Consider the following 20,920-nt stretch of genomic DNA (forward strand, 5'->3'; position numbering starts at 1 on the left):
CTCCGCGCCTACTGTTTGAAATGGGTAAAACGGGAAAAAGCTGACAAAAAATCTTTGGACTCTTTTATTAATTCAGTAATGAAGATAGTTGATATTCGAATACAACATTTTAAAGAACATTTTACCCTCAACAAAAACTATAAAAACCCTATTTCGCGTATCAAAAATAAACTAACAGAACTAGCCAAGGAATTTGTTTTTGTCCCGGCTGATAAAGCTGCTAATAATATCATTATTGTTTGACGTAAATTTTATATAGAGGTTCTGCAAAAGGAAATCACGAATTCACCAACATTCCAACTGACTTCATTTTCAGAAAACGACATCTGTAACAAACATAAACTTTTAGCTACTTCTTTACAAGCAGAACCAAACACAATGAAAGTCCCAACTATGTACTGGCTTCCGAAGCTGCACAAAAAACCTTACAAATATAGATTTATTTCATCTTCCAGCCATTGTTCAACTACTAAATTGTCTGTTTTACTTACTAGTACACTTGGTACAATAAAAAACCTGATAATAAATTGTTCAAATAAGGCCTTTGAAAATAGTGGAATTAATTACTTTTGGAGTGTCAAAAACTCGTTGGAAGTACTTGATAAATTGCATGCATATATTGGTGATTTTGAATCTGTTCAAAGTTTTGATTTTTCTACCCTATATACCACTTTGCCTCATATTCTTATTAAGAAAAAATTCACATCCCTAATTAACTGGGCATTTAAAAAGTCGGAATGCGAGTACATATGTTCAAACTCTTTTAGATCATTTTTTAGTAGCAATAAACAAAAGAACTATGTCAATTGGACATGCTTTGATACTATTTATGCACTTGAATTTTTACTTGATAACATTTTTGTTCGCTTTGGAGATTCCGTATATCGTCAAGTTATTGGAATTCCAATGGGGACTAACTGTGCACCACTTATTGCGGACCTGTTTTTGTATTGTTATGAGTTACAATTTATGACTAAAATTAGCAAAGACCCATCAAAACAACATTTGATACAAAAATTTAACAATACTTTTAGATATTTGGATGATATATTGGCTCTAAATAATGACGACTTCAGTATGTATACTAAAGAAATTTATCCTGTAGAACTTACTTTAAATAAAGCTAATGATAACAATGACCACTGCCCTTTCCTCGATCTTGATATCTATATCATAAACGGGAAGCTTAATACAAAAATTTATGATAAAAGAGATGATTTTTCATTTCCTATTGTTAATTATCCATTTTTAGATGGTGACGTTCCCTTGTCACCATCTTATGGTGTTTATATATCTCAACTTGTACGATTTGCTCGTGTATGTAACAATGTATTAGATTTTAGCGAGAGAAATTTATGTATTACTGAAAAATTATTACACCAGGGTTTTCGATATCACAAACTGGTCAAAACATTTACTAAATTTTATCACCGGTATAAGGAAATAATTCGTAAATATAACTCAACATGCAGACATCTTATACGTTCAGGTATTTCACATCCAAAATTTTATGGAAATATTCTTTATAAAGCACAAAAATGTCAGTATTCTCCTCAGAAACTAACAAAACCTTTAAATAGACTTATTAAAAGGGGATATAGTTACGATACTGTTGTCAGGTCATTAAAGATTGCATATTTTGGCTTTAACATTGATTCACTGATAGGGTCTTTGCATCGGAACTAAACACATTTACTTCTAAAAAAACAGTTGTTGGCATGACACGGGTTATGTTCTTCTCATATATTTTATGATAGTATGATACTAAACCCCTAACGGGAGGGATTGTACCTGATATTCATATGATGAAGACATAATCTTTCAATCAGTTTAATTGAGGTCTGGAGCTGGCATGTCAGTTAACTGCTAGTAGTCTGTTGTTATTTATGTATTATTGTCATTTTATTTATTTTCTTTTGTTACATCTTTTGACATCAGACTCGGACTTCTCTTGAACTGAATTTTAATGTGCGTATTGTTATTCTTTTACTTTTCTACATTGGCTAGAGGTATAGGGGGAGGGTTGAGATCTCATAAACATGTTTAACCCCGCCGCAATTTTGCGCCTGTCCCAAGTCAGGAGCCTCTGGCCTTTGTTAGTCTTGTATGATTTTAAATTTTAGTTTCTTGTGTATAATTCGGAGTTTAGTATGACGTCCATTATCACTGTACTATTATGCATATTTTAGGGGCCAGCTGAAGGACACCTACGGGTGCGGGAATTCTCGCTACATTGAAGACCCATTGGTTGCCTTCGGCTGTTGTTTGCTCTATGGTCGGGTGGTTGTCGCTTTGACATATTCACCATTTCCTTTCTCAATTTTATGCCATACTTATCATCTTACCATGAAGTTTTATCATGTTTATTTTTTGGTCCTTTTTTGTCATGAAGACTTAAATAGTAGATTTAGGAAACTATAAATGTTTTTCCCACTGTTTTAATCATAACAACTGTTGGACTTATGCAATAGCCAAAATGGTGAGTCCCTGGTTTCCCCATCACAAATCCTTGGTGAGATTACTAATGCAACTATTACACATTAAGCCATTGAAGAATTAATGACTCACAATAATGTATAAAATATATATGAGTTGTGCTCATTGTTGAAGGTGGACCATGGTTCTGTGACCAGTAATTTTTCACATCTTTGTCATTTAGCATTAAAGTTACAATGTAGTTGTCTCCGTCATGTCATACATGTCATAAGGAATCATACTGTATTTCCATATTTTTTTTTATATTTTTGTACAAAAAAAACAACAACTTTGTAACCATGGAGAATGAAAGACTCCCTACAATCAAAGTTAGAGAGCCATGTGTACAAATTCTTCTCAATGCAGCCTCATTTTCATCTTATGGAAGAAGTCTTTTGAATCTGGACTGAAGTATTAAGTTGTGTCTCTTGTTGAAATTTAATACAATCCAATCCAAAGTTATTTGCTACCAAATTCATGTAAGGCTTTGATTAATATATTGTTTGTTTCCCCAATCCCGACCCTGCCGAGCCAGGTGTGGGTAGGTAGGTAGGGAAATAATTTTATTTTTCAAAAAGCTTGAACATTATCGGATGATCCAGCAAGCCTGAAAATCAGAAATGAATAAAAATAATATTTGACTTAGTTTTGACAATAAAATTTTATGAGTAGCACCATTTTTGCAGGGTCGGTCGGGATTGGGGAAACAAACAATATTTTATTTTAGGCCTAACGGTATTCACTTCTCTATCAAAAGTATTATGCATTGATTTTAGGGATGATATAAAGAATGCCAAAGAAAAGGATAACTGGAAGATTGTTCAAGATTTTTATTCCACGACATTTGATTCATTCATGGAGATTAATGCTGTTTTCAAGGTATGGTTAAATTATATATTTTCTATAAGATAGGCAACCTACAAAACAGAACAACAGAAGATGTGGGTATAACATATGTATGAGAAAAATTTGATAAATACTGATCAATATTATGGTTATCACAGATCTACTGAGCTTGGTTTAATAAACTAGTAAATATCAAAAATTATCATCTGAAAAAATGCTTACTTGATAATTGTTCTAGCTATATATATATATATATATATATATATATAAACATATGGTCTTTTTTTTTAACTATAAGGGTCCCAATAATATAAGGTTTGCTTACCTAAACCTGTACCCTAGTATTGACTATTTTTAGTCCCCTACACATTTGTCGAAGGAGAATTTAGGTTTGCACTCTGTCTGTCTGTCTGTCTGTCTGTCCATCAATCCAGCAAATCAGTTTGCCAGACTTTTTTTCTTCATGCTTGGAGATATTGATTTGATATTTGGGGTATTGTATTGTGTTTTCTCTTCAATCACACATCAACTTCAAGTAAACCAAATAATGATAGTTTGGGTATCATTAAAAGAGCACAGTTAAACAATGAGCAAAACCGTAGTTTAAATTTACTTTCTTGAAAACTAAAGCTTTGAGGGTTTCATGCAAAAATGATAGGTACTGTTCTAGCAGTAGATAGGCTCATATTAAAAGCAGTTTATACATTTAAGCTCATTATATACAGATGTATATATATATAATTAATACACAGTATTATTGTGGCTCCCGAATCAACCCTAATTTACACATTTAAGCTCATTAAAGCACAGGATTATAGTTAACTGGACTCATTTAGCAGACTGATTTCATAACTTTCGAACATTGTATCACTAATTGATTGACTATCTAAGGATAAAATATCTAATGATCTGTTCGAAAGAATATCTTTAATCAATGGCAGAGGTCAATGACTGGAGTTTTCAACATAGTCAAGGTCATAACAAATAACAATGATTCAAGATAACAAGGACATATTTGATACTGTTTAGTTAACTTTGAAAGTCTGAATTGATCATGATGTCTTATTTCAACTCAACATGAGAACTATTTTCACATTTCTTGATCGGTGTGAGAAAAATATTTCTCCTCACCAGTAAAATATCTGTCCTCGACAAATGATTAGTTGAAATTTGATTTTGATGTCAAAATGTTTTGGTTTTTTTCTGAATTTTCCTATTGTGACGTCATGAAAAAAGGCGACCATGCCTGATGACGTCGCATATAAAGAACATATGTTTCTGAAAATCTTTGAAAAAGAAGGATAAAAATCATCAGAGAAACAGATTTCGACACTATATCTTATGTATTACGATCAGACTTGGGGTAATTGTAATTGTAATCATTAATCAGCTGTAATTGATTACAATTTTTCAAGTAATCAGTGTAATCATTAATCAGCCAAAAATCTGATTACATGTAATTTAATTTAATCAATTACTTTTCAAAATACCCTGTAATCATGATTACTTTTTGATTACATTCTGATTACAATGAAAAAAATCTAAAATTGTGTTTTGGTCATTAAATGAACCTCTTTGTTATTCATATTTGATTAATTTTAAACATACTAAAATTATTTGGTTACTTTAAGCATGTCACTTCAGTAAAAAATAAACTGTTATCTTTTATCTTGGTAAGAGATATTTTACATACATGTATATTCATCGTTTTATAATGATCTTCATATAAATATTTGATAATAACTGTTATATATTCAAGTAATACTTTTCTTTAACCCTGAATTATAATCTTTTGTTAATTTTTGTGATTTTTATCAACTTTGAATTGACAGGTAGGAGACTAATTAAGGTTTGTTTTTATTGCAATTACCAATTGAGTATAGCTGTAGGGAAATATATATGATAAAAGATAAATCAGACATGAACATTTATCTAATTAGCACAAACTAAATTAAAAGAAGGACAAATATGTTGTTTAAATTTTTTTTGTATTGGACTGGACATGTAAAATGCAATGATTTTTAGTACTTACATATTGTTTACAATTTGATGAAACACTTCTATTAAAATTTAACATAGTTTTAACTGGTAACTTTATTTCATCCATACTTAAACTTCCATAAACTGCAACTTGGAATACATATAAATTATGAAAGAGGTCAGAAGACAAACAAAAAAACTCTTTATTATGATTTATCTTTATTAAATTAAATTCAAAATAATTCAGAGATCATTGGTGATAAAATGTAATGTATATAAATGTAGTGAAATTTGGTGTTTATTTAAATAAATGAAGTTTAATTTGAAGTTATCATTTTATAATTGAACCAATTAAAATACTTTCTCAAAAATGCTATAGTGTTATTGAACATTTATTCATTCACATCATTCAAAATGTTTTGTTTTTAAATTCATTGTAATCAGATGTAATAATGATTACTTTGCCAATGTAATCATTAATTTAATCAGATACTTTCAGAAATGATGTAATCATTAATTTAATTTAATCGTACAAATGACAAAGTAATTGTAATTTAATCAATTACATTGAAAGTAATCGGACCCATCTCTGATTACGATATTTCTCCACTCTCAACAGTTAAATTTTAATTATTTAAAAAGCTCTGCAAGCCTCTTGCTTTAAAAAATAAAATTTAGCTGTCTCGAGTGGAGAAATATTGTAGTACACTTGTTGCAGTGTAGGAATCTACTTGTACATTGTATTATATATACATGTATTAAATTGAAAAAAGGTAAATCATAGGGTATTTTGAGTCAACTGATTTAGAGACAGTTTTATATTAAAATATATCATTATATTATATATAGATTTAATATTACAAAAATACTGTGAATTCAAAAATGAAGAATTGCATTTTAATATATTATTGAAAATCCTTGACCACTGACAAAAATGTGAATTCTAAGTAACAGGATTGCAAAACTTTTATGAAGGAAAATCACTATTGAAATTGTGAATGCAAGTATATTTTGGAAAGATTAGAACTTGTTCTAAATCTTTACTTAGGCACCGGCCTGCTAACAACAGGACAGGTTAGCTACTGTTACTAAATGTATTCACACTGAAATATAGTTCCCTATGGTTCTGGTGGACCTTTAATTACAATGCCCCACCTAAACTGCCAATCAAATTGACCACATTACCTATCAACCTCAGTCTTACATAATTATACAGACCACTCAATATAATTCTTAATACACAAGTATTTGACCTCATAATTGAATACACAAATGTGTATATTAGATGTTTGATATTTATAAGGATGATAGATTTATTTATTGCCAATTACTTTTGATCTACATTACATAAAGTGATTCTGTAAATTATATCTCAAAGATAAATGATTAATGGATTACCAAGATCTTGAAAAAAATGAAATATGAATATAAATATGAATAGATAAAAGGTATTCAAGTTAGGCCTATAATTTACTTGATAAATTTCCAATAATCATCTGTAATTAATCAACAATTAAATTAGTACACTTTTTTTTATCAGGAATTGGCTTGAAACAGTTTAAAAATTTTAAAACTTTTAATTATAACAAACCATTGTTTATTAGTTTATTTCCCATCAATTATAATTAAGTCTATTTTAGTCATTTGAATTTTTATTAGAAGTGAATATATATTTTTGCAATCAAGAAAGAATCCACATTTCAGTAAGATAAGTTTTTTAATTGGTTTATGTTGAAAAAGTACATTTTCAATGCCCTGTGTTGAAAAATACTTGAAAATTTGATCATAAGGCACTCTTAAACTTTTAATCTTCAATGCCATATATAACCTCTGTTTCAACTTACAAAATGCCCATTTACATTTACTAGAAGAATTTTTGCATTTTTTTGTTTTTTTGAAACATGTTCAGAACCGGCAACTTAATTTCGATAAGATATAAACTGCAGTTTAAATAAAATTGTGCAAATTAAGAGACCCATATTATTTAATTTGAGCTCATTTATCCTCATACTGGAAAAGCAAGTTTCCTTCTCAAGACCTGCTGTAAATGCAATTTTCAGCAATAGTGCTTTATAAATGTTCATTTTCCCCCACCATACCTTAATATGAAATAATTCAAACTACTCTTCTAATCTTTCCATGAGTGATTTCCATCACTTTGATTTCATTGTGAACTTGGTAAGTACTGTCACAATTTTGCATAGTTAAAAACATGTCAATTATTTCTGAAGTTACAGTAGTTGATACAAATGATTTACATCAAATGAAAGAGAAGCATATCACAAGTAATTGTTCATTATAAAAAGCTTTAATTTAATCATAAAAAATCCAAAAATTAAAGCATGAATAAAAAGCAGTTTACACTTTTGTGTCCAGAATTCCACAAAAAGATTCAATAATTAAATGTATTTTTACAGAGAGATCCAGGAAAAGAGTACAAATCAACTGAAGACCCTGGACTAAAAATGGATTTTGTACAAATTGTATTTGACAATCTGCTAGATACAGTAAGTGTGACTTCTTGTCTTTTAATATCATTTTTGAAAGAAAACCTTATTTTGTATATAAGAACACAACATATTGTAGGGAAGGGAGAAGGATTTTGAACAAAAATCAACTGACCTTATCAGAAGCTAACTAGTGTTAAATTGCAAAATGAAAGTGAAGTAATATTTCTGTTCAGGTCCATTTCCTAGAAGTTAATTAGGTATTAGCGCATCGATCACTACTACATTTTTCTTGTCCAATATTAAACTGTTGAGCCAATATTTGGGTTCATACATGTATGACCAACAGTATTTAGAGAGTAACTCTGGGTTATAATTAGTTTCATTAATTTTTTTATAGTACATTGCTATTCAACAAAACTTTGGTCTCCATTGGTGTTTCACTGTCCCATAGATTTTATCATCCAATTCTTAAGACATCTAGTCTGATTAGTGCATGTGGGGTTCTTTATTTTTGATAGCCCATTTATCTTCATAATTGACCCATTTCTCTCTATTCTGTAAATCCAATCTACATTCCTATATGACAAAAAAAAACAGTTTTTTTTATGTCACTGGGTTGATGTTTTGACATAAGTAGACACTACACTCTTCATTGTATTGGTTGATAGGTTCTAAACTTTGTTCTTTGATTTGTTGTTATTTGATTTGCCAGAATAAAGTGACAGTACGGAATACTGAATTTTGATTTTGTTATATAAGATAATCTAATCTAAGAGGAAGAATGTATTTTTCTTTTGTTGCAATAGGCTTTTATTTGAGGTAACTTTAATACCTGACTATTTGCATGAAACATAGTTGTTTTGAAAGTTAGATGGAATTATTGATTTTAAGCTAATCCATTGTTTGATTTCATAACATTTAAGTTTAAAAAGATATTTCATTCTATTTTGATGAATAATTCAAATCAATATGCTTTTCCCAAGAGATATTACACATTAAGTGGAAAATGGAGGTAAAAAGGATTTTGTGATAGAAATAACTTTTCAGAAGTCACACTTACAAAGGAACAAAAATTAGACATTTATTCTTTTATAATGAATAGATCATATGATATTGTATTATTCCTAAATCTGTAGCTACCATATTTCTATGAAGGAAGGCCATTAATTCTGATGCTTCCTTTCCTGGCAAAAGAACAAGGTTCACTCATGGCTCAAATGGCCTAAATTATCAACTTTATCATAAAACACCAAAAAGATCACAATTTGGTTCGTAAATGGGTCCCTTTCTAAAGCCTAAATGCATTAATATTTATATATATATGTATGGTATCTTATTGAACAAGATATCAATAAATGTCACATACTTTGGAATTATCACTCAAGAAATTTCAAATTAACAGTTAACAAAGTGTTATTCTAGCAGCTGTTCTTTATTCATTGAACATTTTGGAAGTATGTGTCTGGATAATCTAAAAAAAAATCATGCATTATTTAGTAAAACATTGCTTCATTTAAATGGAAGGGAAATAACTCTCTATTAATTTTGTTTGAAATCAACTTACATCCTGGAAATTAATGAAAGAAAATTTAAAAGATTTGTTAAATTGTTTGAAAGGAAAGTTTGAATTATATCTTTTGTTGTTTCAACTTAAAATAATGCAGAACACAGAACTTTAAAATCAAATAAATACAAGTTATTTCAAACTTACAACAGACAGCTACTCATCAGCATTATAGAAGGAGACATGTTTAAGACTGATAAAATTGAAAATGGAAATGGGGAATGTGTCAAAGAGACAACAACCTGACCATAGAGCTGACAACAACTGAAGGCAACCAATGGGTCTTCAATGCAATTCAATGAAAAAATCCAGCACCCGGAGGCATCCTTCAGTTCACATTTGGAAAAAATGCTAAAACCCTGAATCACCCAGAGAGTGAATATTGAAATATAAGACTTTTAAAATTGGAAAACAATAAAGTCAGGAGCCTGTAGTTCAGTGGTTGTCATTGGTTCATCATCAATGGTGTCATTTTTATTTTTTCATAAAACTTGTTATGAATTGGGCTGTTTGTTTTCTTGTTTTAATTGATTCACAAAACCAAATGTAACAATACTAGTTGCCTCTGATATACATTACATATGTTTCCTTTTATTGGAGTTTTATTTATAGAAAAGCTTTGTTTATTTAATGTATCTTAAATTATTGCCTTGGTTTCGCTGCTAATTATAGATAAATTTCAGCATCTTCTGTATTATTTGATACTTTTTATTGTCGAGCCTGCAACTTTTGTTGCAGAAAGCTCGACATAGGGATAGTGATCCAGCGGCGGCGGCTACGGTGGCTACGGCGGCGGTGTTAGCTCACTTCTTAAAAGCTATATATTTTAGAAGGTGGAAGACCTGGATGCTTCATATTTTGTATATAGATGCCTCATGTTACGAAGTTTCTGTCAGTCACATGTCCAATGTCCTTGACCTCATTTTCATGGTTCAGTGACCACTTGAAAAAAAAGTTCAGAATTTTTGTAACGTTGAATTTTCTCTTATTATAAGTAATAGGATAACTATATTTGGTATGTGCGTACCTTACAAGGTCCTCATGCCCGTCATACAGTTTTCACTTGACCTTGACCTCATTTCATGGATCAGTGAACAAGGTTATGTTTTGGTGGTCAAGTCCATATCTCAGATACTATAAGCAATAGGGCTAGTATATTTGGTGTATGGAAGGACTGGAAGGTGTACATGTCCAACTGGCAGGTGTCATCTGACCTTGACCTCATTTTCATGGTTCAGTGGTTATAGTTAAGTTTTTGTGTTTTGGTCTGTTTTTCTCATAATTTATGCAATAGGTCTACTATATTTGTTGTATGGAATGATTGTAAGGTGTACATGTCTAGCGGGCAGATGTCATCTGACCTTGACCTCATTTTCATGGTTCAGTAAAGTTTTGATCTTTTTATCTAATATTATAAGCCAAAGGTCAACTATATTTGGTGTATGGAAATATATTATGATCTATATGTCAGTCCCGCAGGTTTTATTTGACCATGACCTCAATTGCACGGTTCATTGGACAGTGTTAAGTTTTTGTGTTTTGGTCTATTTTTCTTAAACTATAAGTAATAGGTCAACTATATTTGGTGTATGGAAATATATTATGATCTATATGTCAGTCCCGCAGGTTTTATTTGACCATGACCTCAATTGCACGGTTCATTGGACAGTGTTAAGTTTTTGTGTTTTGGTCTATTTTTCTTAAACTATAAGTAATAGGTCAACTATATTTGTTGTATGGAAGCATTGTTAGCTGTACATGTCTGCCTGGCATGGTTCATCTGACCTTGACCTCATTTTCATGGTTCATTGGTCTTTGTTTAACTATCTTGTTTAATGTTAAGTTTATGTGACAGTTGTAATAACGCTTTATACTTAGGACTTTCAACATAATATCAATGATTAGTAAAGAAGGCGAGACATTTCAGTGTGTGCACTCTTTACATTTTATTTCTAGCCTCAGGAAATACAGAAAGCAACACTGAAAGCTACCATCAACAGTTTGTTAAAGGATAAAAGGTATGAATTCTGATACAGTTATTTTCTCTAAAGATCTTGAAACTGTCCAGTCAAAGATAATAATATAATGGATATTACCACCATGGTAAGTACTAAAAGTAAAAAGAGAAACATGTCTCAAAACTCCTTCATGAACATTTTATTCATGGGATGTATAAATAAAAACTAAAGCCATCTAAACTGAGTGAAAACAAAAGCAATAACTGGTTTAAATGAATTCACTAATGATACATTGGATAGTGTAAAACAACACCAAAGTTTCTTAGATTTTATTGCCGGTATCTTAATTATGTGTTTCCTTATTTCCTAAATGCTTACCAGGAATCAAGAATCTGGGAATGGAATGATCAGGTAAAAATTAATCTTTGAATGTTGTCTTTGTTTTCTTATGTAGGGGAAGTTGCTGCCTTTTCTTCTTGTCAATTCTGTGAGTTCTGTAATTTTGCTTGCATTTATCATGATGACTATTAAATAATGGCCTGGGCAAAAATGTGAAACTAATACTTGCAATTTCATGAAATGCTGCAAGGAAATAATGCTTTAAAAATTCAAAAAAAACTTATCCACTGACAATGTCAACAATAATGAAAACATTGCTAAAATGTCCAGATTTCCAGTATTCAAATACCATTCCTCCGATCCTCTACAACAAAATCAATAAATTTAGATGTTGTTAACTTTACATTGTCTGTACGTTATGTAGTATTTAACAAACTTTCAAATTTACTTTTAATTAACACTCTGTACAATAGAATATGATTGCATGGTAAACATGTCTGTCTGGTAAGGTTCATCTGACATTGACCTCATTTTCTTGGTTATGAATGTTTCTCAGATAATAAAAGAAATAGGTCAACTGAATCTGATTTATGGCATGATTGAATAGGTATTTTTCTGGAAAGGTTTATCTGACCTTGACTTCATTTACATGGAGCATTGGTAATGTTAAGTTAATGTGACACTTGTTGTTAAACTTTTATCCTAAAGACTTTCAACATAAATCCAATGATGATCAGTACAGCAGGTCAGACTTTAAATTCAGCCTTTGTACTTTGTACTTTGAAGTTCTGACTCTTAATAAAAATTTCAGCTTATGTTCTGAAGAATAACCACAATTATATGTTAAGTCAATTTTTACAAATATTTGAAAATCTTTTTTTTTCCAGGCCTCACACAAAAGATGATTTACGAGCTTACTTAGTATTGATGCAGGTAAACTTTATATTAGGCTTGTATTTCTATACATTTATATGTACATTATTTTAGAAAAGCTAAGTCTCTGTTTCACAATAAGCCAGACTGTGTATTATAATTAATTAATCTTTTTTTTTTTTTAACTTTAATGAAATGAATTATTGTATTTGTACATGGGTTTGTCTCTAAAAATAGTCTGTTAAAAGGGTTGTTGTAAAGTGTATTCACAGGAAGCAATATAAATCAATAATTTACATGTATAAAATATGTATTTGTTTTAAAACATTTATATAGATGAAAAGTAACAATTTATATAAGTTGGCTTATTAAATTGCTTATTGATTTGTTTCACACTTTATTGTTTATCTAATTAATTATAGAACAAAAACATAAAACGAATCGTTGAGGAAACAAAACCTTTTTAGGTTAGACTGTCATTCATGATAGATGGATGAATTAATACTTCTTATTAGGGATGACATCATTTAAATGAGTACTCGAGTACTTGAGTATTGCTCGGTAGTATGCTACTTGAATAATCAGTTTTCTGTTAGAATGTTGCAGCCTTCTCAAAGAAAAGGATTTTTATAAGAGAGCCTTCCAGGAAATAAAATATAAATGATCATCATTACCGTAATATGTTTTGTATGCTTGGTTTTAATTGTCATTTAAAATATATCCAAAATATACATGGCTATGAACGAGACTACGTTTTCAAGACTTTCACTAATCATTGAAGTCTTCGTCATCCCACCACCTCTGTACAGTCAGAGCAAATATTTTCATCAGCAACACTGCTTGAAATAGTTGAGAAATCAACTTATCACAGAAAAAGGTGACAAGATTATATTTCTAAATAAGAAAATAATTGTTGCACCCTTTGTCTACCCTTAAGAAATGGTGAAAGGCATCAGAAAGTTGTAATTATCACCCCTTTGTTGATCATTAAATGTGTTTTTTTATGATTCCCAAACACTATAATAATTTTTCTATTGATGTTTACTAATTTTAATAATAATAGCCTGTTTACAGATGTGGTACATGTAGTAAATAAGCTATTTATTATGGTATAAAATTCCTTGGATTATTATCTAGTCCTAGGTCATAATGTTGTGAATGTTTCCATTTTGTAGATGTTTTTCTAAGGGAGTACATGAGTAATGCTTGGTGAATCCATCAAGTACTCGAGAAGTGTTCGATCTTCAACAAGTTGACATCCCTACCTCACAACCAATTTCTAAATTTCTGTTAAATATCAATTACATTTATAAATTAATTTTTACCAATTAATACCAATGTTAAAATCTAAATAAAACAATTGTCAATGATTAAGACTACAAATTTAGCTATTATTTGTTTTATTTAGATTTTAACATTGGTAAATTGGTAAAAATTAATTTATAAATGTAATTGATATTTAACAGAAAGGGATCCTGGTTATCATTTCATATCAAATAAGGAGATGTGATGACCACCAATGTTCAAATAATGAAGTGGATGTTATGCATCTATATGGTCTTCAACAATAAGAAAACCTCATATGGTAGGCTATAAAAGTCCTGAAACATAAAAAATATGAAACAATTCAATTGAGAAAACTAATGGCCTAATTTATAACAAAATAATTTATGAAACTAATATGACCGACATGCAGCCATGACCGACATTAGCCTATAGATTGGATATTAATTCAATATCTTCCAGGGAATTTATGATTAAAAAGAAAATACAGGTGAAAGAAGTCTTGTAAGATTTTTATAGAATTTTATAACTTTTTGTCAATTTGGTTATCAATTTGTCTGCTGGGTTTTATTTTTTATTCAATAGGAAGTACATTAAAAAGGTCTTCTTCATTTGATAATAGCAAATTAAAAAGAATAATTACACCTCTTGTCCCTTGTGATTTGTGGAATTAATTTGTTCTTTGAGAAATAAGAAAGGTGAATCAATTTTATATATGGGATCTTTTATTATTAACCTGGAATCAATACCTGTTGGCTTTATTGATATTTTTTGGTCCATACATTTATATTTTGTGTAATCAACTCCTACAGTATTTAACCCAGATCCTCAAAATTTTGCAGGAAGAAAGTACATGTACATATGTTGAAGTTATGCACCTGCTATTGTGAAATTGCTGAAGGAATTATTTCTCCTTTTTTTTACTTTATAACTTAGTAATTATTCAACAAAATTTATAAAAGAGGTTCCAAGTTTTAAACTTCTACAGTTTTAAACCAAGGTCTCTCATTTGACTTCACATAAACGTTGTACACATATTGAAGTTAAATGTGCACCCATGCTGTTCTACAATGATTTCAAGATTATTTCACATGTTTCTGGACCTTCATGTAATTGCAGCTACATTAAATATTGTAAATGTTCTGCATTGATTATAGTCAAAAATATTGCAACCTTATGCTTTTTATTTGAGGTTTTGACCCTGATTTTTTATATTTTTAAAATTGATGTTATAAACGTTTAAATAAAAATCTACAATTATTTTAAACATATGTACTAATTAAAATGAATAAACATATAGTTCACTCATTGTAACTTTCCTTCAATTTACAAAAAAGAACAAAAATCTGTCTGCATAAAAAGCATGACGTAAAAAGCCCTGAATAGTTCTTCCATTTCACCTCTATTTCCTGTACCATCCTAGGTAACATTGATTGTTATAGTAAACACAGACTTCTCATTCAATACGGGTATTTAATAATTGATCACTCCTTTCCAGTAATGCTCCAGATCTATGATTACAACATTAAGTAAGGGAAATACGTCTATTATATCATTGACACGTTAAATTTGTTAAACAAATATTAGGATCTTGGATGTCAACAAACAATTGTCGTAATTTTCATTGTAACCTTATATTGAAATTAACATGGCATTTGAAGCTTTTTTTAACTAGATTACTTGTTTTATTGATGTTTTAATGACTGCTTAGAGAAAATCTATAAGTAATCTAGGACTATGATTCATGTCCATGCCAAAATATAGGTTCATTTTACTAGAGACAAGGATCCTACCCTATAATGAAGATACTCTTAACTTTTTAGAAAGGGGAAGTTTTTTTGGAAGGATGAGGCAATAACTGATAAATAAATATATATTTATATAACAAGTGTCAGATTCTGTGCCATGTGTAATTTTATTGAGAAAGTAAAATACTGTTTCTCTAATTCTTACTGAATTTAATTCCGTTTCCTGACCTGCTGATTATTTTTAATTAATCAATGTGTGGTTCCTTTGATCTTCAGTTCTTCATGGTCAGAATTCAATTGTGGCATTAAGTTTTCTTGCTTTCCTCTGAAATTCTATTTTAACTTCATAAAACAAAGCCTACCATGCCTGATTACATCACATAGAAGGAACACATCTCAAGTTGTTAGAAAAGAAGAATTGCATTTGTCTGTATATTGTCTTAAAAAATTACTAGAGAAACAGATTCAGCCACCAAATCTTGTGCAATATGAAATTTATCCACTCTTGAAAGTTATGTTTACAAATTTTAATGTCACGAGTGGGTAAATAGATATAGTATCACACTTAATGCAGTTGTAGAAACTATATTTATCTGCTTAATTAAGGCCTCTTTGAGCACTCATGAGGAAGGTCCCTACTAAATGAATTGGCTACCAAAAGGTAAAAATGTACATAGAATTTGTCAGACACTGTTTTATCTCAGCTTCTAGTATTAGTGTTCTACAGCTAATATTTCTGTGCTTTGAAGTAGTTTCCTTACTGTTATTAAAGAATTTATTGGCAATCATACCACATCTTCTCATTTTGAGAGTGCCTCTAAATATATAATATTTGATGTTTCTACTCTTTTCAGAATCCTCAATTTCAGAGTGCCTCTACATATGTTATATTTGAAGTTTCTACTCTTTTCAGAATCCTCAATTTCAGAGTGCCTCTACATATGTTATATTTGAAGTTTCTACTCTTTTCAGAATCCTCAGTTTGAGAGTGCCTCTACATATGTAATATTTGATGTGTTTTCTCTTTTCAGAATCCTCAGTTTGAGAGTGCCTCTACATATGTAATATTTGATGTGTTTTCTCTTTTCAGAATCCTCAGTTTGAGAGTGCCTCTACATATGTAATATTTGCTCACATGTTACGACAGATTGCAGCCTTGAATGATCATGATCACCATTTCCTTGTCCATTGGATCAGAAGGTAGAAATCCATGGAGAATTTGATATTTATTTATATGTCATCGTTAATGTCAGCATCAAAGCATTTAGCAACATGACTATCAGAAAAAAATAAACATGAAAAGGATCAAGCATTAGATATAAATGCAATATTTACCATGTCAAATTCCTTATGGATTTCTTGAAACAATATATTATATCTTTAGTAAAAATGTTTTAATTTAATTTGTGGGGGAGGAATTGTAATTCATTTCAGTATTTTAACAAGAATTTTGTTAGTTGTAAAAATCTGAAATCAGGAAGTATAAAGTCTATAGATTTATAATCCTATTGGAAACTGTGAATTATGTACTTTCATAATAATTGAAATGTTATTTCAGGAGGGGATTGAGAGAAGAAAGTACATTAATATTCAAAATTAACATAGAATGAAGCAAGTTTTATAACTCATAGTCTATGATATAATTGTACAGCTTTGGGTTTACAATTGAGATGGTTTTGACTATACTATACTACACATTTGGGACAACCAGTGAAAGAAAAATAATTCAATGAGAAATCATACCACATTCTTTATGCATTTAATAAGTGAGGAATAACAGTCAAATATTCATATTTAATTTCTTTTTCTTTTATGATTACAGGCTGAAATCTGTTCCTGTCAGGAAGCTTATAAAACGCCTCCATAGTTTCATATCAATCCGTCTATTCCCTCCTCGTCCACAAGATTTACCTCCTATGCAAAAGTGTTCATGGTGGGTTCCTAGTGCCACCAAAGTCATGGCATTAATAAGTAAGTTATGAAATATTATAATAACAGTTTCATCTATGTGATAATGCAAATGCATGTAATTTTGAATATTTTAAAACAAGAAATACTGTCACTTATTTACAGTTAACACTAAGGTTGCAAGTTCGAACCATGTTTGTGGCAAATTGTGTTTAAACTCTCATCTGTAAAAACTAGGATTAACAATTTTCCTGCAGAAGTTCATGGTTCTTATCGAGAATTGATTTCCTCAATAGATAAAAATAACACCCATGGAATAGCCAAAAGTGCTGTAATTGGTGTTGAACACCAACAATTAATGAATTAATAAAAAAATCAGTTCCTTAAATTTGTAAAACTGCTGCATAAGCAAACACATAAACTAAGGTTTAAATTCTTTCTCTTTAATCCTTTCCCTTTTATGCATTTTAGACCTTTACTTATCGAAAATACATTATCAAAGTTTAAATGAATACAGAATTCGCATCAATGGTCATACACATGCCATGTTGGGCTCAAATGAAAGATAATTGGTAAAATATTTCAAAAAATTAAGTTTGAAGATAATTCGTCATTTTTTGGTCACGTGGTATATTTCCAAAAGTCACGTGACTGTTGGAGAAAAAGTGAAAAAATACGAAATCCTTGGGCAAACAGTCGTGCAGAGACATATTGGTGGGCTAATAGGGTCAGGTTTTGATGGAAACACAATGCCTCGAGTCTGTTGAAGCCATATAAGTTATCATAGTGCTATAAATAGACGCATAACGTGCTATAGGCCTTGAAATATCGATGTCCATAACCTTCAAAATAATTGATTTTAGATGCTCTTTTTGTCCGATTTCAAACTAGGACCCTAGTTATTTTTCTGATTCGTTTTCAATCAATCAGCAACCTAAACTTTGATTTTACAAGGGAAAATTCATTGAATTACCAATGTCAGCTCGATCTGGGACACCCTTGACCGAGCCCGATGGAGCAAAGGGGAAAAAAAGGGGGGGGGGGGGCAATTTTGCACACACATTCTTTTAAAAAAAAATTCGTAGGTTTCCTTTTTGAAATTGAAAGTAAAGTTAAGTTAAGTTACATTTAATATAGGAAATTATTTTTCCAACTCCGGCAGTGAGATTCGAACTCTCAATCTTAGCGCCTTGGGATAGATCAGCGTACCCCTGCGCCACTGGCATTGTAGTGATTTTATCGAAATTTAAGTACTGAAGTCTACTACTACGAAAGAAGTGAGAAAAAAAAATACTATAAAGATTCTCACCCAGTTTGTTTTCTTTTTGGAATTATGTGTTCAGATGATAATTTTTTGTTGCCAAATGCATGATTTTTACGGAAATCTAGGAGGAATCCACTCTTTAAACTGTCATTTTTTCATTGAAATATACATGTTTCTTTATTCAAACAAAAGTGTTTTCAACTTTAGTATACGGCAACACTTACGAAACCATGTTTTGTTACATCTATTTCAACTTTGCCAAAAAAATTCAGAATATTTTAGCGGTTTTTGTCTCTTTTCTCATAATATCTTTCAGAAATGACTTCAGATTTTTAGCGTAATTCAAGTTTGTGATTGCGCTGCTTCACTAAAAATTACAATTGCAACTAGTGTACAAGTTAGAACTATTAGTTTAATACTATTCTTCAAAAACTCACTGCACAGTTATTGAAAAAAGACATAAATCCTCTTAAAAGAGCAGTTTTCTTTGCACCTCTTTTTGAGAATATCCCTCAAAATTTGAAGAAAAGTAAATGGTTTTTACAGAAAAATTACACATCAGTAAGGGGCGACTTGTTTATTATCTAATAATGATAGAGGTTTGATGCACATCAAATCGCATTGCTGGTTATCTGAGGATTAATATGAGCCCTTAACCACATCTGTACGTCAGCAAATGCGATTAAACATGTCTAAATGTCTCAAAAAAATCTTGAAATTGGTTTCACCGGTAAGCTGTACCGGTGTGAAAGGGAGAGGGTTAAGCAATTGTTCTTTGCATTTTTTTCATGAATAATCAGTAAATATTGATATAAAATGATTATTGAATTACATTGACAAGACATGCTCTAAAAAATATGTTTTAATATCATTGTTACTGCTTTACTAAAAGATTTGCTTTGAATTTTAGATGCTGCCAATAATTTATCTAGTCCTCCTTTGGTGCCATTCTATGAGTTTTACAACCCAACCCTAGATCACTTAGATCTGATGGCTGAGTATTATACATGGCAAAATCCTAGCTCCTGTGCTGGGTAAGTATAGTATGCTAATTAACTTAAGTTAAGGAGTTATCTCCCTTTCTCTCCTTATTTATGATCAGGTATTTGGTGAAACTCACCATTTAGAACAATTTAAAAATTCAATTTATCTCACTTGCCCTGGTTTAATCCCTTTAAAGATAAAGTGCCTTAATGTGATTATAGTTGTTTCATTTTACTTATTTCAATTTAAGAAGTGAGAGTCAAAATCATGGAACTAACCATGCACAGGATACTATTAAAGTAACCACAAAAAAACAACAGAATATCTCTGTTGCAAAATTTGTAGTAGAAATTTTTGGAAAAAGGATTACAATAGCTTAAATTTTATTGATTGCTGCTAAGACATACAAATTTTGATCTCCAGACTATTTCCTGTGAGTCAGCATGGTTCCCCACTCGGTAATTTTGTAGGGAATAAAAGTTCAGCTGTTTTACCTATACAGTATAAAAAAGTTCATATGATTCATTTTTACAAACAACATCACATATTCATTGTCTACTTTTTATTTTCAGATTTTCCTTCTGTCAATATCCATTCATTTTAAGTATTACAGCAAAGAGAACAATTTTACAACGAGATTCAGAACAACAAATGATTATAATGGCCAGGGTTTGTATTAAATCATTTAATATCAAAACATACTCAGTTACATCCCCTTAATGTTTTGTTACTGATTTAGAAGTAAGGTATTTATTGTATGGTACAGTCTGTTGTTACTGATTTAGAAGTAAGGTATTTATTGTATGGTACAGTCTGTTGTTACTGATTTAGAAGTAAGGTATTTATTGTATGGTACAGTCTGTTGTTACTGATTTAGAAGTAAGGTATTTATTGTATGGTACAGTCTGGTGTTACTGATTTAGAAGTAAGGTATTTATTGTATGGTACAGTCTGGTGTTACTGATTAAGAAGTAAGGTATTTATTGTATGGTACAGTCTGGTGTTACTGATTTAGAAGTAAGGTATTTATTGTATGGTACAGTCTGTTGTTACTGATTTAGAAGTAAGGTATTTATTGTATGGTACAGTCTGTTGTTACTGATTTAGAAGTAAGGTATTTATTGTATGGTACAGTCTGTTGTTACTGATTTAGAAGTAAGGTATTTATTGTATGGTACAGTCTGTTGTTACTGATTTAGAAGTAAGGTATTTATTGTATGGTACAGTCTGTTGTTACTGATTTAGAA

General features: G+C 30.3%; 1 protein-coding gene across 3 annotated transcripts in view; it reads left to right on the plus strand.

The window, feature by feature from the left end:
- Positions 1-20,920, plus strand: part of LOC143073494 (putative E3 ubiquitin-protein ligase HECTD2) — a 43,718-nt gene that overhangs the window by 5,654 nt on the left and 17,144 nt on the right. For 2 of the 3 annotated variants that reach the window (XM_076249077.1, XM_076249079.1), the window contains exons 3-11: positions 3,252-3,354; positions 7,719-7,808; positions 11,272-11,333; positions 11,655-11,684; positions 12,500-12,545; positions 16,608-16,717; positions 17,340-17,488; positions 19,600-19,723; positions 20,246-20,342. In XM_076249077.1, coding sequence (XP_076105192.1) covers positions 3,252-3,354; positions 7,719-7,808; positions 11,272-11,333; positions 11,655-11,684; positions 12,500-12,545; positions 16,608-16,717; positions 17,340-17,488; positions 19,600-19,723; positions 20,246-20,342 — 811 coding nt within the window. The remainder of the gene's footprint in view (positions 1-3,251; positions 3,355-7,718; positions 7,809-11,271; positions 11,334-11,654; positions 11,685-12,499; positions 12,546-16,607; positions 16,718-17,339; positions 17,489-19,599; positions 19,724-20,245; positions 20,343-20,920) is intronic. The other variant, XM_076249078.1, reaches the window with a different exon arrangement.

Source organism: Mytilus galloprovincialis, chromosome 4, assembly GCF_965363235.1.
Source record: "Mytilus galloprovincialis chromosome 4, xbMytGall1.hap1.1, whole genome shotgun sequence".
NCBI classification, from domain to species: Eukaryota; Metazoa; Mollusca; class Bivalvia; order Mytilida; family Mytilidae; genus Mytilus; species Mytilus galloprovincialis.